General features: G+C 40.3%; 1 protein-coding gene across 7 annotated transcripts in view; it reads left to right on the top strand.

Moving 5' to 3' along the window:
- Nucleotides 1-25,359, top strand: part of HERC1 (HECT and RLD domain containing E3 ubiquitin protein ligase family member 1) — a 95,506-nt gene that overhangs the window by 7,420 nt on the left and 62,727 nt on the right. For all 7 annotated transcript variants that reach the window (XM_039384082.1, XM_039384085.1, XM_039384088.1 and 4 more), the window contains exons 2-19: nucleotides 8,372-9,327; nucleotides 10,520-10,615; nucleotides 10,911-11,105; nucleotides 12,601-12,912; nucleotides 13,577-13,673; nucleotides 15,183-15,326; nucleotides 15,879-16,006; nucleotides 16,492-16,636; nucleotides 16,731-16,902; nucleotides 17,971-18,105; nucleotides 18,832-18,997; nucleotides 19,560-19,685; nucleotides 20,893-21,114; nucleotides 21,915-22,067; nucleotides 22,242-22,374; nucleotides 22,843-23,034; nucleotides 23,531-23,752; nucleotides 24,601-24,774. In XM_039384082.1, the coding sequence (XP_039240016.1) occupies nucleotides 8,398-9,327; nucleotides 10,520-10,615; nucleotides 10,911-11,105; nucleotides 12,601-12,912; nucleotides 13,577-13,673; nucleotides 15,183-15,326; nucleotides 15,879-16,006; nucleotides 16,492-16,636; nucleotides 16,731-16,902; nucleotides 17,971-18,105; nucleotides 18,832-18,997; nucleotides 19,560-19,685; nucleotides 20,893-21,114; nucleotides 21,915-22,067; nucleotides 22,242-22,374; nucleotides 22,843-23,034; nucleotides 23,531-23,752; nucleotides 24,601-24,774 (3,742 nt within the window). In that variant the 5' untranslated portion in view covers nucleotides 8,372-8,397. The remainder of the gene's footprint in view (nucleotides 1-8,371; nucleotides 9,328-10,519; nucleotides 10,616-10,910; nucleotides 11,106-12,600; nucleotides 12,913-13,576; nucleotides 13,674-15,182; nucleotides 15,327-15,878; nucleotides 16,007-16,491; nucleotides 16,637-16,730; nucleotides 16,903-17,970; nucleotides 18,106-18,831; nucleotides 18,998-19,559; nucleotides 19,686-20,892; nucleotides 21,115-21,914; nucleotides 22,068-22,241; nucleotides 22,375-22,842; nucleotides 23,035-23,530; nucleotides 23,753-24,600; nucleotides 24,775-25,359) is intronic.

The following is a 25,359-nucleotide window of genomic DNA, read 5'->3' as shown; positions in this document are numbered from 1 at the left end:
TTTAGGACATGTAGTGTTTACAACTTTATAGGTGCTGTTTTTCAAGAGCTTTGCAGAAAAGAAAGCTTTCAGCTGGTTTTGTAGCAGTTCTTAAGAGCCTGAGCACTTGGTCAGACTGACTGGGTTTGTGTGTGTTTGGTTTCTGCTGTAGTCAGACTAAGCTAAAGAAAAACGTGGTAATATGTGGCTTTGCTAAATTCTGTCCTTGTTAATACCTTCAGTGTGTGTGCTAGAGGCACTAATGTAAGAAAATATATTTTCTCCATACTGGCTGAAGATACTGTGTATCATTTTATGCATTTTTATGTGTTTGAAAATCTCCGTGGACTGTGAAAAATCCTGCCTAAAGACTAGTTTAAAATACATTCTGCTTGTTTGCTGTGTCCATTTGACAACACTTTATGTGAGATCACTTTTGCTTTTTAGCCCTGTATTACAGTATTTACTTCTTTGGACCTTTTACATAGGGAAGAAAGCATAATGTTGTAAAATAACAATTAGGCAGGAAGATTCAGGTACATACAAGCAATGGGAAAGATTTAGTTACATTTCTGAGGTGATGGTTCAATTTTTCCTTTCAGCAGCTTGGGCAGCAGTTGTACCTTCTTCCTTATATTATGGGCTTATATTATTATTCCTGGAATAGCAGTGATTTGGAAATGAGGTAGAACCACTGTGTTGGAGATGATGCTGGTTTAAAAAAAAAATAAAAAAGGCCCTAAAATCAGCTCCTCCCTTCCCCACATTTGGGTGGTTTTTGGCTGTTGATGAGCCGAGTGTGTGTGCTAAGGCCTGAAAAAGCAACTCATGTTGTGGGGAGGCTGTGCTGTTACACTCCTGCTTTTTAAAATAGTAAGATAACATTCCTGCCTTCCACTTCTTAAGGATCTTTTGTACAACCTTCTTTCAAGCAAAACAAAAACCTCTCTATTTTTCCTTGTCTTGACTTTCACAGTTAAATCTCTTCTTGCAGGAGCTAAGAGTTACCTCTGGAGTTGCCTGGAGCTGTTCCTTACCTTCCCCTTCCTCCCTCAGAAGGAGCTGCAGTGGGATGGGGCTGTAGCCACACTGTGCAGCCTCTGTCCATGCCCACCTTTCCCTAATCCATCCCAGCAATCTCTCTCTTACATCTCCACCTGGAGCCTTCTCAGGAGTTTTTTTAGTGCAAACCCCAGGAGGGAGCTTCCTGTTTACTTACATTGTGAGAAGTCTGTCAGCTGCATGCAGGCCCTTCTTGGGTGACAAATTCAAGTCTCTCCCATAATTTCCAAGCTGACATGGAAAGGGAAGACTGTGGAAATTCCTTCAGGGAAGTTGTGTGTTCATTCTGTCCAGGACCTGTCTTTCCTGCTCAGCTCAGAAACAGGACCTTTATAACCTTACAAGTTTTGACCTTCAATCCCATACTGAAGTCCTTTTTAAATCAGTATTGTTTTCCCCTGCCCTTGGAATACAGGAGTATTTGCAGCAGTTTCCAAATTCCCAAGTCCTGTGGCTGTGTTGGAGTTGAGGCACCTCTTACTAACCTGTTTAGCCATGTTTTTTCCCCCTTAGTGAGTTCTTATTTTTGCATTTTAAATGATCAAAGCTGTCCCACTTACCTCAAAGTGAGAAGACCTAAAAACTTCCTGGTTTCCTGAAGCTGTAGTAAAAATCTGAAAAAAAAAAAAAAAAAAAAGAGTGTTTTTAGAAATTTGACAGTCTGAGCCAAACAGGTGGATTTATGAGAATTCTTTAGGGTTTGCTTTGTTCCCTTTCTAGAAAAGTCTTTTTCTGTAGCTCACGTAGGAGATGGTGGTAAGTAGCTGGAAAACTTACTGGTACTTTTTAGTCCCATTTTACCTTTTGTAAGGCACATTATATAAATACAAAAATACATTTTGAATAATTTTCCCTGTAATTTCCCTTTGACCTTTTGATGTTTTGCAAGAATCGATCCGCTTTGGAAAATAACTTATTGTTGCACAAAGGTTACTTGTACTTCAGGCACATATACGGGAAATACTGAGATATTTCTAGTATATAATATAAATATATATATTTATGTATATATAAAAACATACTGAAACATTTGTAGTGGAATACCCATTTTGTTATGTTTCCTAGTCAGCTGGACATCAGTGATGCAGTCAGTGATTTGGTATTGTGTATATAAAATAAACAAGCTGGGTTTAATTGCAAGATCAAGTTCCTCTTTCTGTTTCCGAGTTTAAATTGCTGTGGTGACAGAGGGAAGAAAGGAACAGTATTTATAGTTTCTCTCTTCATAATTTATTTCTGTTTCAATGGAAATAACTTGTCCATGTAGTTAGATGCATCTCCAGTCTCTTTTGTTCTAATTGGAGGTACAAGAATGGTTCTATTTCCTTAGAAAATAGACAGTTTTTCTCATTAAATGCTTTGACTGGCCTATTTTATTAGTGATATCAACTTAATTGAAAGCTCTTATGCTCAGTAGTCTGTTGTATTTAATGATGACTTGCAACAGGCCTTTCCCATCTTAATACATGTGATTTATTAGTTATTGTAGACAAGCTAACACCTCAAAAATGAGTATTTTAAGTGACCTGTAAGAATTAAATGGCAGTTTCAGACTGAATTAATTCCTATTTAAGAAAACCCAAACTCTTTAATAACACAGAATATTTTAATTTCTTTAAAATCATTTGCTAGGCCACTGAAGGCTGCACACTCTGCCTGAAATATGACAACTTTCCTCTTTCCCCCTGTATTTTAACTGAAAAGGGAAGATCTTAAGTGTATCCATTATTATGGATGTTTACTCTGTGTTGCTGACAAACATTTACAGGCTCTTGGGTTTGCCTTTATTTTTTCTTAGGTGCAGCAAACACACTCTAACCCAAAACCTCTTAAAAATCATGATCTTACTAAACAGATGAACAGAAATATATGGATGAAGGGGTGATGAAATTTGTTGTGAACTTTCATTCTTTCTGAGCCCTTGGCTGTGTGCAAATGGGTGCTAACCATGTAATTACTGTGATTTCAGAATGATTAGAATTGCTTGTAATTTGATTTCTTTGAATTTGGAGTGCAGCCCGTTGCCTCTCTTTTATGCTGACAAGTTATTCAAGGTGTGAAGACTTGATTCTGACTTCAGGATTTGACAATGGCAGGGGCAGTTTGTGTGGTTGAGGGGGGGGTGTTTGTTCCCACAATGGGGCAAACCCAGGATCTGAAACCTGGGAGATGCTCCCTGGTTGTGCAGGGAGGTGCAGCTTTGGAAGTTGCAAGGCCACCTTTGGGTGCATTTGGAGTGATGGATTGATAAAAGGAGAAGAACCTTTGCCTTGCTGCGGGTGATTTCCACGGGTTTATAACATAGGGAGAGAGCTCTCCTAAGCATATTTTCTTCTGTAATTTAAGTGTTCTACTCTCCTCACAGCTCAGCAAAAAGCCTTCCTTGCTTATGTTCCTCAGTTTTCAGGGTTTCATGGTAAAGTTCTTTTTTCACATTCCCTTTCATCCGATGGAGGAGCCAAAAGCAGCTGTTGTGTCCCAGTGAAGCGATGGGTGACTCACAGCTCTCCTTGTCCTACGGCTGGCAAACACTCCAGTGCAGGACTGATGGATCTGAGCCTGTTCCAGCTCACTTGTGGCCCTGGCTGTGCCCTGAGCTGTCCCCCAGCGTGTTCCTCACCTTCAGCAGTGCTTTCCAGGAGGGTGCTGGGCAAGTGCCTTTCCCTGCATCCCCTGGTTGGCAGCAGTTCTTCCCTGCTGGAACTGCCTGTATGTCAGTAGGTTTCTGAATCTTCCTCCCAGCACTTGGTAATGAAAACCACTTTCTTGACAGCCATTAAGCTGGGTAAGGAATACTCCATTGTTCTGTTCAAGTAACCTTTCTGAGGAATGCACCTGACCTTTGTTCTTGCCCTGGGTTTTGCTGGAGGTAGTTTGATGCCTTATCTTTACTTCCTTTCATGCTGCTTCTTTACTCCTGGTGTAACAAAGTGTCCTTGGCTATACTTGATTGGTGTTTTCACTTATTAAATGTACTCATGAATGTTTTTTTTTCCCTCACAGCCCACTCTCAGGCAGAGGTTGTGCAGGGTGGTGTCTAATTCATAACAAAGAACTGGGAATTCTGAGTTAGCAAGGAAGCTCTGAAGGCTGGCTCAGTTACCTTTACATTCACTGCGGTGCAGCTTAAGTTGCTCCCATTGGTTTTTTTGAAATAAAAATTCAGCATCCAGGATACATAACTTGGGTTTTAGGGTTTGATGTGTATGTTTTCTCCTAACTCTTCCCTAGAGTAACCTTTGGAAATAGGTGTTAAATTTGGTGACACTGTGTTGTAATCCTTGTTCAGCTGTGAGTTTTGAGTCCCATTTTAGTTGACTTACCAATCAGCAACAGTAACATGTGTGAACATTTACTCCCCCAAAATAGCCATTTCCTCAGCAGGAGCTGTGGTTCTAAAAGATATGACAAATGAGTTGTGATGCACATTCTCAGTTTACTTTTTTTTTTGGTTGGTTGGTTGGGTTTTTATTTCTGTGGAGCAGGAGGAGAAAGGAAGTGATAAGGGAAGGAGAACTGGCCTTTTTTGGTTCATGTTTTTTCTCCACCTGCTGCTGGGCAGCTACATTTTTATATGAAGTAGGAACAATTTCTTTAATAACTGCAGATTAAAAATGTTATGTATCTAGAAATTATGCAGTAGGTGATGTTCAAGGCATCATCTTGATTACATTGTAGCTTTTTTGTTCCAGTGAGAGCTTTTCACTTGGAGGATTGGGAGGTTTACTACGTGTGAAAATGACATAAGTTATTTATATAATTTATATTATATATATTATATTATATTATTATTATATATATTATATATATAATATATATATTATATATATTATATATATAATATATTATATTATATTTATATTATAAATGAAATAAGTTATTTATAGAATAAATTATTTTCTCTAACTGGAGCCCAAAATATGAAAATATAAAGACATAACAAAGTGTGATAGGGCTGTTTTTTAAGAAGGAATGGTTGTTGCTTGCCATTGTTACCTGGCTTCTGCTTCACTTCAGTGATGTGCAGTTGCTACTCTCGTGCTTCAGGCAGAGCCAGAGAGAATCCACATTTGTATGCAGAGTTCTCAGGGTTCCCAGCAGCCTCTGGTCAAAGCCTGACACCTGTCACATGGAGCTGGGTGGTATTTTCAGGATGGACCAACAGATTTCTTCTTAAAGTTGCAGTAGGAGAGCAGGTCACCCCTAAGAGCTCAGATCAAGCTTCAGGCTCTATTTTTAGAGGTGCATACCAGGGGAAAAGGAGAAAATCTCTCAGCTTTCAGGAAAAGGAGCAGTGTTTGCATCTCTGAGGTACATGAGTTCTGAAGTTCCCGAGTGAAGAGTAGCTGGTGAAGCAAAGCATAAAGCCCATGAATGAGTCTTTATTCAGGGAACTTCTCAGTGTAGCTTCATCCCCGTGTTTTACCTCTTGAGAAGGGGTGAACTTGGTCACACAAGACCCCCAGGGAGTTTGAAATTAGATCAAATAGGGTTCAGACTAGCAAGGAACACAGACCTCTCCTTCAGGGAGGTATATTATTTTTGATGAAGTTGTGATACATTAGAACTTAAAGGGTCAAAGAACAGCAAGTGGTCATTCAGAGCCCACGTAACCCATGGTTAATGATTATAAAGCAGGAGTTAAACAAATCTGGTTTGTACAATAGGAGGTAAAGCATTTGTGGGTTACTTTAAATAACACTTCTTTTTTAAAGGAGCAGTTTGAAAACACTCTTTCACTCTGGAAAAGCCTTCCTGCATTTTAAGCTATGAACTGCCTTGCCCAAATTTACAGGTGGCATCAAGAATCCTGTTGAAGAAACTGGAGTTCTAAATGCTGCCAGCATTAAAATTAATAACTCAAGTGTCTCTTTGGGAGCAGAGTGTTCTTTGGATGTATTAATTTTTAAAAATTTTCTCAGACACAGACTTAGAAAAACCCTGGACTCAACTAGTGATCAGTCTGTGTTCTTGTACGTGAGATATTTTTCAAACTCAGTGGATGTTTCTGGAATTATGATCCTTTGTCTGTGTAAAATACCAGAAGGTGAGGGCAGGATCACCCAGTGTATAATTCAGTGCAGACATAAATCATCATAATTCTGAGATATGCTCATCAACCCTGCACCTCTGTAGTTCTTGAGATCTAAATCTTGAATTGCCTTGTCTGTTAAATGTGTTCATGTGTACTTTTCAAATAATAACCAGGTAACCTATAGCTGTGGTTTAAAAGATTAAAAAGCAATTAATTACCTTTGTGACTCTCAACTATTGAAAAATAGGGAAAAAATCACTTTGTGTTCTTGCTGCAGATTACTTAGGATTTATTTTTGTGATATGAATCTTTTCAGAGAAGATTTTTTTCTTAGCCTGAAATATATGTTTTCCTGGTAGAATGACAGCTTAAGACTAGAGAATTCCTCTGTGTTGTGTATCAGAATTTATTCCATTTTGTATTCCATTTTATTTGTATTCCATTTCAAAAGGGTTTGCTATTTCCATTAGAAACTTAGTACAGAGGTACCTCTATACTTTTTGCTGTCACTGTTTTACCAGCTTATTTGTGAAAATATTACATTGTTTTCAAGATAGAGAAGATCTCTCAGAACTTAAATAAAAGCTAACTTGACTTTTCCCCCATTTTACTTCCAAATTTTATCTTCACAGCATATGGTTCTTCAGTAAACTGAATTTTTAGAAGTAGTTAATTACAATATCATTTGCTTAAAAAAGGCTGAAATCTTTTGAATATACAAGATGCCCTTCTGATGTTTTTTTTATGACCAGCTCACGCTTTCCATTTTGATTAGAATGGTTTAGAGGTTTGTGGTGACTGAGCCCTGTGGAACCGCCAGGCCACGTGCACATTTCCATACTGCCCATGCCATGTGTCCATGGGATGTTGTCCTGAAGGAGGCAGAGAAAATGACCTTCTTTGCCAGCACTATATTCTCCCTTCTGGAGTGATCAAAGAGGACTTACTGCCTTGTTCAGCTTGAAAGTTGATGCACTCAGATTAACTTTCAAAAAGGTTTGATATTCTGTAATTAAAGTGTGACTTTTCCATCTCTTGATTTATTTTAGGTTTTGAATTTTAAACCAGTGAACAAAAAGTGCAATCCTGGCTAATCAATTGTAAACCTTGAAAATACTTGTCGCCTAGAAGTTAAATTACAGGTGATTTAATAGCAAAGCACTCAAGTTTCGTAGATGGAGTTTGAGACCTGTGTAGAGCTCAGACCCTCCGGCCTCTCTCCAGGGAATAACAAGGGAAAAAGGGATCTATCCATTCAGCTAAAGCTGACTTGAGTTCACACAGTGCAAAGGTCAGAAGGGTTGTATTCCAGGAGCTGGTACTAGCAAAAAAAAACCTGTGTGGTGTGTGGTGAGGAATTCCCATTTTCACCGTAGGATTCCCAGGAATTTTGTAGTCATTTCATCATAATGTTTCATTGATTTTGATTTATAAACTGTCATGATTTATAATGAGTTGGGGTTTTTTTCCTGAAATTTTCAACAGGAAAGAAAAAATATATCAAATTCCTTGATGTCTTTGATTTGAAGGAACGTCACAAGCTGTCAGGTTGGTTTGGCAACCAGTTTGACCCTTCCTGGTAAACCAGTGTTGCTTCATTATTAAGTGCTCTCCTACATCCCACATTACATTCATGGAATGTAATACATAATTTTTGATGCTGTAAATTTACTTGTCAGTAGTTGTATAGTGCATTTGGCTCTGGGGAGCCTGTTCTCTGAGTGAATAGCACTGGCAGACTGTGCCACTCGAGCAGTCCAGCCGTCTGTCCTGGTTGCCATTAACGCTCTGACGTGGGTTTTAAGGAGATGTCTTCAGAAAGGGGAAAGAGTGGCTTGTGACAGGAGCACTTAAAATGTGTTTGACAGGTCGAGCCCTTAGCTATGGCCTGAATTAGTAATGTTGTTTATTGTGACATGGTTATTGTAACTCTGGTACTCTATTCACTTGTGTATCATGTTGTGGGGGTTTTTTAAGTCTTTGTCCTCCATTTTGCTGTCTCTGAAGACAAGATTTTTTTTTCAATTGTATTTCCATTGAAGCGTAGCAAAATTAAGTTTTGTGTGAATGTTTGCCTCTGTATGGGTTTAGAAATTGCAGACTTCCACTAAAATTCTTACATCACGTTATGGAAGTTGCACAAACACGTGGGTAAAATGGGGAAACCTTGGTCATTCTTGGTGACTGATCTTTTGGTGCTTACTTTCCGCAGGGGTTATTAGGATTTGTCCTTCTGTGAGCAGTAAGATCTGTAGATGATGTTGCCCACCTGCTGACAGTTGTTTCCATCCTCAGGACTAATGGCAAAGGAGTGACCCAGCATGGCAGCTATGGTCCCACCAGTGAAGCTGAAATGGCTTGAGCATCTCAACAGCTCTTGGATCACCGAAGACAGTGAATCTATTGCCACAAGGGAGGGAGTGTCTGTCTTGTATGCCAAGTTAGTGAGCAATAAAGAAGTAGTGCCATTGCCCCAGCAGGTTCTGTGCCTCAAAGGACCTCAGTTACCAGATTTTGAGCGGGAATCTCTCTCTAGTGATGAACAGGACCACTACCTGGATGCCCTTCTTAGCAGCCAGCTGGCTCTGGCAAAGATGGTGTGCTCAGACTCTCCGTTTGCCGGAGCGCTGCGGAAGCGTCTCCTGGTGCTGCAGCGCGTCTTCTATGCACTTTCTAACAAATACCACGACAAGGGGAAGGTGAAGCAGCAGCAGCACTCCCCAGAGAGCAGCTCTGGCTCCACAGACGTGCACTCGGTCAGCGAGCGGCCCCGGTCGAGCACGGACGCGCTCATCGAGATGGGGGTCCGGACTGGGCTCAGCCTGCTCTTCGCCCTGCTCAGGCAGAGCTGGATGATGCCGGCGGCGGGGCCCGGCCTCAGCCTCTGCAACGACGTCATCCACACTGCCATCGAGGTGGTCAGCTCCCTGCCACCCTTGTCTCTAGCCAATGAAAGCAAGATTCCACCCATGGGTTTGGACTGTTTGTCACAAGTCACGACGTTTCTCAAAGGAGTCACAATCCCGAACTCTGGGGCGGATACGTTGGGTCGTAGATTAGCTTCGGAGCTGCTGCTTGGTCTGGCTGCCCAACGAGGTGCCTTGAGATACCTTCTGGAGTGGATAGAGATGGCTTTGGGTGCCTCAGCTGTGGTGAACACCATGGAGAAAAGCAAGCTGCTGCAAAGTCCAGAGGGGATGATCAGCTTTGACTGCTTCATGAGCATATTGACACAGATGCGACGGTCTCTGGTAGGCACAGACCAGCTTTGGCTTGTCTGCATCGCAGTGTGCTTGCATTCTTAACTAAATAGTTCCTCAAGACTGAAAGCCAGTTTGCTCAATGTGTTTAAAAAAAGGTTTTTTTTGTGAATTTTTCCCCTCAGTATTTCCTTTGTTGCCCATCAGCTCTTTTCCCCCCTTCCTGCCGACCCATTTCCTCATCTGGTAAAGATGGAACAGCAAAGCAGCCCCTGTGTTGTCACTTTAGTCATTGTGCTTTAACTTCAGGGAAAGAATCAAGGACATACTTGATCCACTTGCACTTGTACATTGAAATGCATAGCAAAGAAGTTACAAAGTATGGAACTGTTTTTCTGGCTTGAAATTCACAGTTTTACTGTACACCTTGTTTCCTGTTCAGTTCTTTTTATTGACCATTCCTGCTCCCCACTTCACTTGGACCTCTGCTTATACATCTTGGGGATGTTCAGCATTTTTGCTGCTGCTCAGAAATTAATTTGATAAGAAAATGAGCTAAATTGGAAGCGTGGCACACTGTTTTATGTCTTGAGTACTTCTGGTCCTAGATGAATGTTCATTCCAAAGCTATGAAATTGTGGCACAGTGTGCAATCAGAAACTGTGGCAAACTTCTGCCTCGTATGCTCAGACTGAAACAGAGAATGACTTTCCCTCAAGTTGGTCATTCTTTTCTCCTCAGGCTTGTGTTGCTCATTAATAAACATGATTTTTAAAATCCAAAAAAATGTTAAAGAATGGGGACCATGAGAAGAGCATGACAGTGGCAGTATCTGAATTGGATTGTATGTCCTGATGGGCAGCTTTGTTTGTGGTTGGTTTTAGGCTAGATATGAAATTAGAGTCCAAAAGATGGAAGATACATAAAGATAAAATGAATTATGATTAGTCATTTTTAAATAATTATCACTTTGAACACAAATAACATGCATTTCAGAACAAAACAGTATTAGGAGAAATTAACTCTGATCAGAGATATTTTCACAAAACGAATCAGTAAGAATGTTTAAGTAGCACTTCTGACATCTTTGTTTTCCTGAAGTGTGTGCAGATGTCACAGCTCAGGAAAAGGTGGTGTACTTATGCTTATAAAAAAGAGCCCAAATCCCTGATGTGTTTTGCACAGGTGCCCTGTTGCTGTCTGGGAGTATGTTTGTCACAATAACAGCATTTGAATGTTGTAGGGCTCGTCTGCTGACCGGAGTCAATGGAGGGAGCCAACCAGGACATCCGATGGCTTGTGCTCCCTGTATGAGGCAGCTCTGTGTTTATTTGAAGAGGTATGTCTTGGAAAAAAACATGTAAGGTAATGGTGTTTTCCTTCCCCTCACTCACGGGGTCAGTGTGAATGTGGGGTGCAGCCCACTCTTGGCTGAGTTACTCTGGAGTAGAAGAGGGGACAAAAACCTGTGGAAAACTAAGATGTAACGAAACAAAGTCACTTGGGCAAGCTCATGATGTGGTGATGGGGATTTGTATTTTAGGCAGAGGATCATATTGAGGGGGGGCAGTTAAATGTGCATTAAACATTGTGACTGTGGGGAAAGAAACATCAAGTGCTGCTTGTTTTCACAGGTGTGTCGAATGGCTTCAGACTATTCCAGGACATGTGCCAGCCCTGACAGCATCCAAACTGGGGATGCTCCCATTGTGTCTGAGACCTGTGAGGTGTATGTTTGGGGCAGTAACAGCAGTCATCAGCTGGTGGAAGGCACTCAGGAGAAAATACTTCAACCCAAGCTCGCTCCAAGTTTTTCTGATGCACAGACAGTAAGTGACATTTCTGGTGGTACATTATGTGACATTCAGCAGCTTCACAGCTACAGTGTGAAACTGAGAAATGGGGCTTTATTTCTGAGTGTCAACTTGTAATGAAGGTCTGATGCTCAGAACTGATCACACAAGTTATTGGACTGAAAGTATCTCACTGCTTTTATTGATACCTGGAGGAAACATTTCGTTTTGTGTTTACTGACACACACAGATAAATATCCATGTAACAAGAACGACTGAATTACCTAACTCGGTCGGCAGAGACGAGTTTGTTTGCCTGGAGGGTTTTTGTGGTGGTGTTTCTTTGGTTTTGGTTTGGATTTTTTTACTGTTGCTTAAAAGGTGTCTTAACTATTCGATCTTCTTTTCTTTTGGTGGTTTTCACACCAAGGTTGCCCAGTTTAAAAGTCCAGACTGGGCTAACTGCTGACACAGCAACCTTAATTAGCTCTCTGAAAATGAGTGTTCATGGTCTTCTGCTCCCAGTCACAGATTCTGCCATTGCAACTGAGCACTTTTGTTGATGCATGGCACAGGATATAATAGTTTGCTTTTCTGTTACTACATTGGCTTTGCAGTGTTGACTCAAGTAAAAGCACTTTTTGGTCACTAGACAATTCAGGTGCCTTTTCTGCAGTTGTTTCTATTGACGTCACTGATATATTTGATGTGCCAGTGGACTGCAGGGCTGGGCATCATAAAGAAGTTTATGCATTCAGAAAACTTCCCAAACACTCATACACGAGAGTGGAATGTGAATGAGTGGGTTACTCTTTTATTAATACAGTATACACCTCTCTAACATATTTATGTGATTTTTTTTTTTCCACTGAGATAAAGATTTTTTTCTTTAGCTTTCTAGCTAAAACAACCGATAATTGTTAATTAATCAAACAATTGATAATTGTTTTAGGGTTGTCTGGATGTTAATTCCCAGTAAATAGGGCTGTGACTGTGCAGTCTGACACCTGTGTGGGGCTGTTTTATATGTGCCTTTATGCTTCAGATTTGAACCTGCTTGGCACTTACAGATTCTTGTAGCAAATTTTTGCTGGGTTAGTTGATTTGCTGTTGGGTCATTCGTCAGCTGAGCTCTGACCTTCCAATAGAGGCAAGTTCTTATTCTCTTAGAAACTTTTAGTCTTATTTCTTTGATGTTTATGTCGTTAAGACGAATAGTGTCAAATGAGAATGGAGTTTTAGCATTTGGCTTATTTCTGTAATGTTATCACTTGGTACTGGTTAAAATTAAGCCAGGCCTACAGTGCTGTATCAAGCTGTTACTTTTTGGTTTTGCTCTTGACAAATTCAGATTTCCCTCTGTGACTTCTGGAAATCTGAATGCAACCCAATGTTTTTACATTATGTTGTGTGGAAAGGTCGTATAAAGAAACCTCACATACTGTTAAAAAAATACAAGCTTCTAGACCTGTATGTGAATTTTGCATTTATCTGATCTCTGTGTTTCACTGTTTTAACCTTTTCTTTGTAGATTGAAGCTGGACAATATTGTACCTTCGTCATTTCTACGGATGGTTCTGTCAGAGCCTGTGGGAAAGGCAGTTATGGGAGACTTGGACTGGGTGACTCCAATAATCAGTCCACACTGAAAAAACTGACTTTTGAGCCTCATAGGTCTATTAAAAAGGTGTCATCTTCAAAAGGATCCGATGGCCACACTTTAGCATTTACAACAGAAGGGGAAGTCTTCAGCTGGGGTGATGGTGACTATGGAAAACTGGGACATGGAAATAGTTCAACTCAGAAATATCCCAAACTTATTCAGGGGCCCCTGCAAGGAAAGGTATGTTTGGTACAGTAGAACACCTATTTTTGTTCTGTTCAGTTGTGATGTTGTGTAAAATATGAAATATATAAAATCTTAAGAAGTTGTGTGTTTTTCTAGACCTCTCTTTGTAAGCTGGGTCTGCTTTCAGCAAAACACTAGAACTTGTGGTTGCCTCCAGCTTGTGATGTGGACAATGGCATTGTCAGGAAACCTTCTCATAGTCTTAAGAGTAAAACGTTCCAGGAAGGAGAGAGTTGCTTTTGGTACTGCAACATCAGGACTTTGACTTACAACTCCTTAGTGGCTTCATTTGGAAAGTGGTTCTGTGTTGTCTTACAAGGCCTTCTTCTCCCTGTCTATCTGTGTTTTGACCAGTGTTTTAAACATCCACTGATGCTTCTTTTTACTCCTGTAAGACCAGGATATCATCATGTTAAAGCTGCCTGATAAATAAATCATTAGCAGTTTTATGTAGAAACTTGCCTTTTTATGTATTTATTTCTACTAACCAAATAAGGAATAGGAAAGATTGCAGAGGTTCACTTGTGTGTGGATTTGATCCACATGAATGAACAAGTTAATTTGCATAGACTGCTTCTGAAGCTTGACTCTCAGAAGCTTTCAGACTTCCTGTTTGGTTTGTGTAAAAAGTGAATCTTTCTTTCTGCCTGTGCTGCAGGTGGTTGTCTGTGTGTCAGCGGGATACAGGCACAGCGCTGCTGTCACAGAGGATGGGGAGCTCTATACCTGGGGAGAGGGAGACTTTGGGAGACTGGGTAAGTTTAACATTTCAGGGGATGCTTTTGGAAGAATGCCTGTGTCTGGTAATGATTCTGTACATTTATTTGCCTCGTTCTCTAACTGTCCACTCTAAATACACATACACACATAATGCAGGTGTGTGCATATAGGTGACTAGTGCAGACTCTTAAAAGCTTTTAATGCAGTTAATTTTACAAAGAATTTGTTAAAAATATTTTTAATTTCAGGAGAGGTTACTTTTATTCCTAAGTCTACATATGATTGCTAATGCTACTGAAATGTAAACAGTAGACATTTTAAATAAACTGGAATTCTAGTGTGGTGGGAGGATAGTTCTTTGAACAGTCAGGAATACCTGGCTAATAGTATCAAGGGTCTCATTTTAATAACCAGCACACTTTACATTGTTTGCCAGATTGGCTTAATGTCCTTTTACCTTAATGCATCTTAAAAATGCAATTTAACTGAAACAAAAAGCCAGTGTTACTGTTTGCTGCAAGTTGCTGTGTCTGTCTGGTCACCTTTGCTGTACAGCTGCTGTGCCTGGTGGGAAACACCTTCTCCAGCAGGTTCAGTTGAACCAGCAGGTTTTGCATAGAGAATTGCTTCAAGTTGGGCAAGTTGCTTCAAGTTTAGTTCCTTTCTGTTGTCTTTGCTCTGAATGTGACCATCTCCAAGTATAGAGGGGTGAGAGCAAGTAAACGACGGGGCAGAAGACGAGGACAGTGTTTTACAGCTTAAATTGTCACAGTTTTCCAAGGTAATCAGTGGAGGTGCTGAGCCTCTCCCTGCTGAGAGAAAAGAACACTGGGTTAGAGGTTTAGCTTACAACTTTGGTGGGAAATGTGGAAATATTCTCCTTGAGAATATTTCTCCTTGACGTGGAGTTTTGATGTGCTTTGGGGGTCTTGGAGTGTGCAGTGGTGAGTTCCAGTGCGCAGCTAAAAGGTGACATTTAGTACGTTGTTCATATTTAATCAGTTTTGGATGGACTGTTCTTTTCCCCCTCTTCTCCATTTTTCTTCCATATCTGCAGAATTTCTGCAGTTTCTTAGAGATGAAACATTTTCTGGAACAGGAGATACTGTAATGTCTGGTTTCTGCAGAAAGGCCCAGTTGGGGCTGTGACTGTCCCCAGCCAGCTGTGGTGCTGCTGTGATTTGGCTGTGCAGTAGTGACAGTAGTGACAGTGTGCCCTTATTGCAGCTTCCCCTTGCTGCTCAGGAGACCTGCTGCCCACTGTTAGGATGTATAGCTGCCTAGTCAACTGCTATTAAAGGCACTTGTACTAGTAATTCTTTATTTTTTTTTTCAGCGAGCTAGAAAATGGCCCTAGGATTCAGTGGCACCTTTACCACAGGTGGCTTCCAAACCTGTCTCTGAATCTTTCCACAAAGTGGGCAGAAATTGTCATTTGTGATGAGCACAGAACACATGGGATTTGCAGAATCTTTATGATTGCAAAAGATAAATAGAACTTAAAGGTTCACAAAAGGAAAACACGTGTTGCTTTTTTTCCATAGGTCACGGTGACAGCAACAGCCGCAACATTCCAACTCTGGTAAAAGATATCAGCAATGTGGGAGAGGTCTCCTGTGGCAGTTCACACACCATAGCTCTGTCCAAAGATGGGAGAACCGTGTGGTCATTTGGAGGAGGAGACAATGGTAGGTAGAAGTACCATTTTGGTGGTAATTTTGTGTTATTCCGTCTACCTCAGAGTTTCAGTGCTCCTTGCACTTTGGGTCTGGTTTTTGTTTGGTAGCTGTACAAGAAAAGGATTCTTATAACATCTAAATACAATATTTGAAGTTTGACTGCAAGATTATGGAGTTTAAAAAGGATTATGGGAGGGGAGGGGAGGAGTTTCCCAGAGCAGAAAGCTCAGTGAATGCATGAACAATTCAAATGAAAATGCTGTGCTGATAACTTTGAAATAAATTCCCTGGTGATATGACAGTAGCTATTCACATCCTAGAAACTGTTGCATTTTAACTGCCTGGGATTAATATTTCAATTTTAAAATACACTGTCACGAATATATATTTCCTTGAGACTGTAATTGAAAGAGAATAGGTTTTGTAAAAATTGTAACAGGTTTTAATTTTAAAAATTCACTCTGACGTTTTTGGTTATCCACAAAGAATTCTTTGTGGGGTACTTCTAATTGTTATTTATCCATGGAAAATACCTTGCAGTTGTGTTTCCTCCTTTTGTAGGCAAACTTGGTCATGGTGATACAAACAGGGTATATAAACCTAAAGTTATAGAAGCCTTGCAAGGAATGTTTATTCGAAAAGTTTGTGCTGGGAGCCAGTCTTCACTTGCCTTGACATCAACGGGGCAGGTAGGCAAAAATCAGTCTTCACTCCAAATATGAGAGTTGGTGGAGATGCTGTGGGTTCACATTACTTCAGCTTTTATTGTTTTGACTGTTGAGAAAATGTTCAACTAGTACTTAAATAACAGTGAAGTTCTTGGTTAGAGATTGAGGTTTCTACTGTGCTGGAGTAATTCAAAATGTACTGGAGAGTCATGTGAAAATACACTTTTTCAAGATCCTTGCTTAGCCAGAGAAAATGTGTTATTTTTAGGTTAATAAAAATAACCAGTGTAAAAATCAAATTGGATCCAGGACACAAAAAGCAGCGAAATCCTTGTAATTCTTAATGCATGAACCAACTCAGGTGATCAGGTGACTTAATAGGGTTTTTTTTTAAAATGTATGTGTATTTTAGAATACAGGTGTTACCGACAGTTTTATTTCTGATCTGAAAAAGCTGGGGAGGTGTCGGAGGTGAACGTTGGGGTGGTTGTGTTGCTTTGCTCCAGGTGTACGCGTGGGGCTGCGGGGCCTGCCTGGGCTGCGGCTCCTCGGAGGCCACTGCTCTCAGACCCAAACTCATCGAGGAGCTGGCTGCCACGAGGATCGTGGACATTTCCATTGGGGACAGTCACTGCTTGGCACTTTCTCATGGTAAGAACAACAAGGTGTAAAAATACATCGTCCTCCTCTCGATCCAAAGCGGTTGTATCTCAGGTTTGGTTTTCTACTCTGTTTGCACTTATAGATAATGAAGTTTATGCTTGGGGTAACAATTCAATGGGACAGTGTGGTCAGGGAAACTCCACTGGTCCCATCACCAAACCGAAGAAAGTAAGTGGTTTAGATGGAGTTGCAATCCAACAAATCTCAGCAGGAACATCCCACAGCCTTGCCTGGACAGCTCTTCCAAGGGACAGGTAACGATGACACTGGGGACATTTGCTTTTTATACAAGTCCACTTTGGGATACATTTAACTACTCCCTGAAGGTGTTAACCACACTTTCAAGTATTCTGCTTGTAATGTTTTGGGCTGGAGAGTCTTCCCTCCTCTCCTCTTCCTTCTCCTCCAGTTGTTGCATATTGCAAGTGAAAATATATCAGCACCAAGGATTTGGGTATTAGTTCTTTGTGTATAAAGATTTCTTACCTGCTGTTAGACCTCTGTTTACTAAAATTTTGAGAAGTTAGGCAGTGGGAGGTGAAACAACTCAGTATTTATTTTTGCTTCTGAAGGGACTTCTTATGGCTTAGGAAGTTTCCTGTAGTGTAACAAGGAGTGCACTAAGCAGGAGACTTTGGGAAAGGGGAATTTCAGACAAATTGCTGAGGTGGATTTAAACATCTTAAAAAAAATTCTGTATGGTTACCTGTTAACCTAAACTGAAACCAGGTGCCTAAATAAATAGTTTGGTTATTAATGTACAATAAGTGAAATAATACTTTGTTACACCAAAGACATGAGCAAGTGATTGAAGTGAACCAGTATAGTTTTACATATAAACTGTTTAACAGAAAGGGATAGAAAAGCTTAATATTTGGAAGATAATTCAAGAAGAATTCCAAGTGCCCTGTTTTCACAGGAGCTATCAATTCAGAAAATAGTGAGACTTAAATAGTGCTGAGTGGCACTACTGCTTCTGAGCTCTCCCTGCATTGTGTCAAGGTCTCTATAATCTGACATTTGTACTAAAACCACCTTTGTGAGTACTGGGCAGCCTTTGCACGAGTCAGATTAAATACATATGGCTTCATATTTATAGCATTGTAGGTGTTCCTGTTCTTTAGAATGTTTTTTTGTAAAGAGTTTTACCGCGAAGAGAGCAGAAAATACCCCCGAGGGTCAGGAAGTTAGTCTGCCATAGTCATATTGGTTTGTTCTAAGGAAGAAACTGGTTAAGTGTGTGTTGAACCTGCTTGAGCTGTTAATTCATTAAAGCAGTTGGAGTATTTCCAGAGGGTGATCTCCTTTGGTTGTGATTGCAGGCAGGTTGTGGCGTGGCACAGACCCTACTGTGTAGACCTGGAAGAAAGTACCTTCTCGCATCTCCGCTCTTTCCTCGAGCACTACTGTGACAAAATCAACAGTGAAATCCCCCCTCTTCCTTTTCCTTCCTCAAGGTACACACAGCATGTGCTTGTTACAGATTTTTAGAATTATTTTGTTTTTCCTTACAGCAGTGGTGCTTGGCTTAGTCTTGGTTAGTGTGTTCTTTAACAAGCATAACTCTGGTTTCCTTGCTCCTTCAGGAGCTCTGCAGTGCCCCAAACGTAGCAGGATCTTTTGCCTGGAGTTTATTTTCATTATGCACTGAATTAAATGCTTTATTTCAGAGTTTCTCCTTTGAAACACATTTTTCTATGTAGTTGAAATGCATTTACTGTTTCTGCTTTGTTAGTTCTTACTCCTTTAACAGTTTTTCAGAAGTTTTTTACAAAGACTAGAAATTAATACCCTGACCTTTTGTTTTTAACCCAATTTTTGTGCTCCTGAATCTTCTGAGAGAAGATTACGTTTATTACTTCTTAAAAGTTATTTTTCTTCTCTATGAATAATACATTTGCCTCTTTGTGTATTTTTGGATGATTTTGCCTCCTGATTCATGGGACTGCATTTCTAAAGTGGGTGCCTCTTGGAACCATTGTCCACAAAGACACTTCTCCATTCTAGTTTTGGTTTTTGTTCTTTTAAGCACATTGGCAGAAGGTTCTCAGAGGAGGTTCTTCCAACTCCCAGCTGTAATTTACTTTTCTGGTACAAAACATCAAAGGCGAGTTGAAAGCTTAGTGCACAAATAAGTGAAAAGGGAGCAGGAGAGATTAACAGGGATGTATTTCTTTTTGCAGGGAACACCACAATTTTCTTAAATTGTGTCTGAAGCTGCTTTCTAATCACCTTGCACTTGCACTGGCTGGGGGTGTAGCCACCAGCATTCTGGGCCGCCAGGCTGGGCCTCTCCGAAATCTCTTGTTTAGACTGATGGACTCTTCTGTCCCTGATGAAATTCAGGAAGTAAGTCATGCTCTGTTGTTTGCCTGTGAAAATTGTGCTACTCTCTCTTCTTTCTTTGTGCAATTAGAGATATATCTGACTTTCAGCAGTTGGCACTGTGATAAACATGAGTCTGACTTAGCAGTTTTACTCGTGACAGGTAAAACCTGCAGTCACCGTCACTGTTTTATGATGTGAAAGCAGAGGAGAATGTTTGCAGAAGAATGTCAGAAAGCTGCTTTATTTTGTAACTTTTAAATTAGTCTTCCTTGCAATAATGAGCCTAAAATGTTAGTGTTGTGGATTGAGTAATTAACTCAGTTGAGTAATTCTCCTAAGATGTACTCTTACAGGAAACAGCAGCTTTTGTTGCTCTCATTTCACTTCTTCAGTGTACTGCATGTCTTTGCATCACATGAGAAATTAGTGTGCTATTGTGAGATAGAACTCTGATGTTAAATGAAATTAAGCAAGATGTTTTGGATATATCATGGGTGATGTGCTGTGTTTTTTAAAGATACAAGTGAGTTGATTATCTCCCCCTTCCTTACTGAAGAAGTATTTTCTGCTGCTCTAATTTTAGGTTGTAATTGAGACTCTGTCAGTAGGAGCAACTATGCTGCTTCCTCCACTGCGAGAGAGAATGGAATTGCTCCATTCCCTTCTCCCCCAAGGTCCTGATAGATGGGAGAGCTTATCAAAAGGACAGGTAAGGTCAGGTAAAAATATACCATGCTTTGAAAGCAGCTGTGGTTTGCTTTGGCTTTTTCTGCTGGAACATTGTGAACTGAGGTGAGCCTTGTTTTCAGAGTGCCAGCACATTCCTGGTGAGGTGCAGTGCAAAGCCCAGCATAACAAAACCTGGAGGTAGCCTGGCTAAACCAGAGTCCAGTGAGACAGGGAGCACTGCATGTTGGCTGCTTAGGAATTGCTGTGTCAGCATATCCAGACAAGTATAAAGAGCAGATATTTTTTAATTTGGATTTAATTATTTAGATTTAACATGTCTTGGAAACAGAAAATTATTTCCTGTGAAGAATACTTGTATAATGCTTTTGCTACATGGATTTCACCCTCCTTTGCAAAGATGACTGCAGTGTTCCTTTTGTCTTTTTCCTTCTTGAATGCAAAAAACAGGAATTAATGCAGGTTAGGATGGTTGCCCAGTATCCTACAAAAGGAGGGAAAAAGATTCAAGGAACATCTGTTCCTGTCCTTGAGAGCAGTAGGAACTGAAACTTCAGCAGTAGTCTCAGACTAAAAGAATGAGCAAAAGTACTGTTCAGTTCTGTGCACACAGGATCCTGGTCAAGTCCTGTATTTTATACACTAAGGAAGAGACTGGCTTACACTTGATACTGAAACTATGAAGCAGAATCTTCTGATTCTGATTTTCTAAAGATTTGTGAAGATGAGTATTGGTACGAACTAAACCCCCTGACAATTACTAGGGCAGAACAAGTTTAGGTTTTCCAGCAGCAGTGGGGAGCAGCACTGAAGGTGAAGGTCATTACTCTTCATCTGCCACCTCTCTTGGTCTCATGTGTGCTTGTTCTGCTTTTTACCCTTTTTCCAGTGTGCAGCCTAGAAAAATGGTGTGTCCCCCACCAACTCCCCAAATAATCAGATAAGTCCAACAAACTGCAGAAAGCATTTAGTCCAGTGTCTGATATCTTCCTCTTAATCTCAGATTTTACTAGGTATGGTCATCTAATTGATATATTTATCTGTTCTCTAATACTACAAATCTGCAGGAAAACCTGGAGGTTTTTGGAAAAGTCCTCCAGCTTATTTCTCTGTCCCGTTACAATATTTTCATTGTAACTACGTCTAATCCGTTTTCCTTCATAACTCCTTATTTATTCTGTCCTCATTAACAAAGAGTGTTTTTTGTGCCTTTAAACATTTTTCTTTAGAGAATGCAGTTGGACATAATTCTGACAAGCTTGCAGGATCACACCCACGTGGCTTCCCTGCTTGGCTACAGCTCACCCTCAGATACCACCGAAACCTCCTCGCTGTGTATCAACTATGGAAACCTCTCTGATCAAACATATGCTGTGCAGAGCAGCCACCCTGACACTCACCTGGCTGAAATCTTAATGAAGACTCTGCTGAGAAATTTGGGATTTTATACAGTATGTATAGGCCTTGTAATTAATTGATTTATTTTTAAAATTGTAATGAATTTTGGATACGTAGAAGGGTTAATTTTTTTTTTCTCCATCTCAAGAAAATGGTGCTCTTTTTCTTTTATCTAAAGTAGCAGTGCAGTATGTATTTGTCCTGAAGTGGACTAAAATCAGTTAAATCATCTCTAACAATATGGTTTTTGTGTTATTATAGTGGTATTTATTGTTTAAGATGACTTGTGTAACTGCAGCTGCTTTCATATCAGACTGTTTTATTGCTCTTGCTTTGGCTTCGAAGTTTTTGGCAGATAGAATGTAACACAAGAAGTGCATGGAATGTTTTTAGTCAGTATAATCTCAGCCACCAGGGAACAATAGGCAGACACCAGGAGCATGAATCTGTCTAATTAACTTCACTAGGGTTATTACCTTATGCTTATTACCTGACTGAACATCTTATGCGTCAGCCCCCAACAGATCCTAAAAATTATTACTTATTTTAACATACTGTGATTTGGGGGCCAGGTTAGGGAGTGGGTTTTTTCACCCAGTTAGCCTTGGGGAGTTGAATAAAAACATTGCTGCCTCTGAAAGAAACCTTTTCAGAAGAGAAGTGTTCACTTGACAGCCATCAAAATCACTACTATGACTTTCTAAACAAGTGTAATTTTAGCTGTGGCTATCCCATGATCCACTGGCACATAGTAAAGATAATAAAAGTTTCTTTTTAAGATGATTGTCAGGTTTCATGGCATTTGAAACACAGTTAATTGTTCTTTTTCTCCCCCTCCTTTTTGTCTTAATAGGACCAAGCCTTTGGAGAACTGGAAAAAAACAGTGATAAATTTTTACTAGGTACATCATCATCAGAAAACAGCCAACCTGCTCATCTTCATGAGCTTTTATGTTCACTGCAGAAACAGCTGCTGGCTTATTGCCACATCAACAGTGTCAGTGAGGTGTGTGTCCTTATTTTTATCATTTAGGAGAGAAAAAACTAATTCAGCATTCATAAGCATCAGAATGTTGTAAGGTTCCTCTTGTAAATCTGAGTATTTGAGAGCTAAACTAATTTAAATAACCCTTTAAATATATTTACAGAATTATTCTTTTGTTGGTTTGTTTCCTTCTAGAATTCCAGCAGTGTGGCTCTGCTCCACAAACACCTCCAGCTTTTGTTGCCTCATGCCACAGATATCTATTCCCGTTCTGCAACACTGCTGAAGGAAAGCTCTTGGAATGGTAGTGTTGGGGAAAAACTGAGAGGTAAATCTTCATGGCAAAATCAGTATTGATGGCTCTGTAAGCTTAGATTTGAATAACAAAATACCTTGTTTTTCCTGTATCTGCATAAAGTGGACATCCCCAGCCTCCCCCCAAAGGGGAGATTAGGTGTCCACCCAGGGATGGTATCTGGCTCATGTTTTTGATACAACATTTGACATACAGGGAAAATACAGAATGGAGAAGACATTGAAACAATAATGCACAGAGGCAGTTTTGTTAATTCTAGATTTCTCTTTTAAAAAGTGCTGGTTTTGTGATCACTGCAAAGTGTGTTAGTAAAATACGAAATAGATTAGTAATTGTTAAACCCATCAATTCAACATGTGCCGTGGAGACATTTTGAGAAAGCTGAGGTATTTTATGCAATTCTTTGCCTTGCTAAATGGCCTTGTTGTGCTTGGAATATAACTGTATAACTGTAATTCAGCTTTGCTTTCCCCCCTGCAGATGTGATTTATGTCTCAGCTGCTGGCAGTATGCTCTCCCAGATTGTCAACTCCCTGCTGCTGCTGCCAGTGTCGGTGGCCCGGCCCTTGCTGAGTTACCTGCTGGATCTGCTGCCACCTCTAGATCGTCTCAACAGGCTGTTGCCTGCTGCAGCCCTTCTGGAAGATCAAGAATTACAGTGGCCTCTTCATGGTGAGTGTAATAACATGCTTTTCATCTGAAAAGTAAAGAATGGCACCTTTTTGTAGTGGAAGTTTAACTTTCCCTTTTAAGATGGCTTTTTTTTTTTTTAAGCTGTGTATCTTGCTACATCTCCTTTTCCGTTTCCTAAATGTATTAATGGCCCTTGCTGTGAAATACTTTTTCTGCTTTACTTGAGTGCAGTTTCCAGTTGTTTCCTGTATCTGTACATGTTTATCAGAACACAAAGAAGTGTGTGTTGGACAAAATACTCTTGGGCAGAGTTTGAAGGAGCCTTTCCTTTGTGAGCAGCTGTGCCAGGAATGGTGATGGCCTGTGCTGCTGCTGCAGTTACCATGTTAAGTGGCCTCTTAACTTAACAGCCTCTTACCTGCTGTTCCTTCAGTCGATTGAGGGGAAAATCTGCCACTAACAGGGAAATATGAACAAGATCTGTTAATTTTGCTGATTTTGGAATTGTGACTGATTTGAGAACGAATCCCTTCAGGTGGCCCTGAGCTGATCGACCCTGCCGGAGTGCCCCTGCCCCAGCCTGCCCAGTCCTGGGTGTGGCTCGTTGACCTGGAGAGGACGGTGGCCTTGCTCATTGGGAGGTGCCTTGGGGGGATGCTCCAGGGCCCTCCCGTGTCCCCTGAGGAACAGGACACAGCCTACTGGCTCAAAACTCCACTTTTCAGCGATGGGGTGGAAATGGATATTCCTCATTTAGGTAACTGTGAAATGCCAGCGTCTCCTGGTCGTTGTAAATACCTGTGATCTGTTTGGAAATTTCTGGGGATGTTTTGAATGGGTCTGTGCACTCAGGGGTTGTCTTCCAGCATCGGTGTGTGTTTGTGGAGTAATGCAAAAAGTTGCAAAATGGATGTTTAAGTGTATGATGTAGTTTACAAAGGGTCTTGGAAATGCACAGGGAAGAAAAAATCTGCAATTTCTCTGAAAGAACACAGTCTTCACTGAGTTAATTTTAAGTGTGTAACTCTTAGATGCTCAGCAGCGTTTAACAGGCACACCAGAGGCTCAGTTTTTCATATTAATTATTGGAAAATATTATCTTACATTCTACTTGCAAAGTGAATTTTTTATTAATTAACAACAATACTATTAATAACAAACTTCAGTCTTGATGATCTACCAGAATTGGTAACAACTCAGCATTAATATTCTAGTCATCCCTTCCTATCTGAACAGTGCCCTTGCTTCTGCTTCTTTGTGGCCTCTTCCTTATTCACATCTCTGTTCCCATCCTCTCTGGTTCTGAGTAGACTTCAAGACTTATTTACAAAACACAGTAACTGCAAGCTGTGCAGTTCAGGTGGACTTAGTGATACAGATTTATGCTCTTGAAGCGGAGTTGGAGAATGTTTCTAAATCTCCATAGGTTTTATGTAAATTGTAACTCTTAAGTCACTTCCCTGTCTAATGTAAATTTGTTGTAGGACAATGAGATGTCTTGATTTTTTTATTTTTTTTTAGCTAAGTGTAGAGTGCTTTTAGGTAGATGTATATAATCCTCAACATTTGCAGAGTTTAATTTCTTGGGTATTTCCCTTCTGTCAGACAAATGCATGAGCTCCTTGTTAGAAGTGGCCCTGTCTGGAAACGAGGAGCAGAAGCCCTTTGACTATAAGCTGAGACCTGAGATTACAGTCTATGTTGATTTGGCCTTGGGTTGTACAAAAGAGCCAGCCAGGAGCCTCTGGATCAGTATGCAAGACTATGCTGTTAGTAAAGGTAAGGTGTTGAAAATGTATGTGTGTTAAAAGCATATTACATATATTGCATGCCTCAACTACACTCCTAGGACAGTCCTGGATTTTTGTTGGCAACAAGTTTTAATTCTGCAAAAGGAAAAATAATTTATTGTTATGTTCCACAATCTCTCTTCTGCTGTTTCTCTTTCTTTTGAAGTTGATTTCAGTGTTTGGCAAACATGTAGTTCAGTGTTGTTTTTCCCCCTGACCTGGTAAGAAGAAACTCTTGTTTGCTTACTCAGTTGTTGGTTTTTCTGTTTTCCGAGTAGAGCAGGGTAAAACTGACAATTAAAAAGGAAAATTAATGGGGAGGAGATGGGGAAAGGCAAAGTAACTTGCAAAATATGTTGGGAATGGAATGAAGTCACCCTTTGTTTGTCAAGTCTCTGGGAGGCTGGCCTTACAGTGTTAATAGTTCCTCATGCTTATAACCTAAAATCTGGGTTTTCCTGCTCAAGCTTTCCAGGTTGCTTTTAATGACCTCCACTAAATATTGTTGTTGTACTGTAACTCTGCAGTATCCAGAGATAATTTTCTGTAGCTCTGGCCAGGCTGAGCGGGATGA

Source organism: Pipra filicauda, unplaced genomic scaffold (genome assembly GCF_003945595.2).
Source record: "Pipra filicauda isolate LSUMZ 115617 unplaced genomic scaffold, ASM394559v2 scaffold338_size783178_pilon, whole genome shotgun sequence".
Lineage (NCBI taxonomy): Eukaryota > Metazoa > Chordata > Aves > Passeriformes > Pipridae > Pipra > Pipra filicauda.
This window is presented reverse-complemented; position numbering and strand designations above follow the sequence as displayed.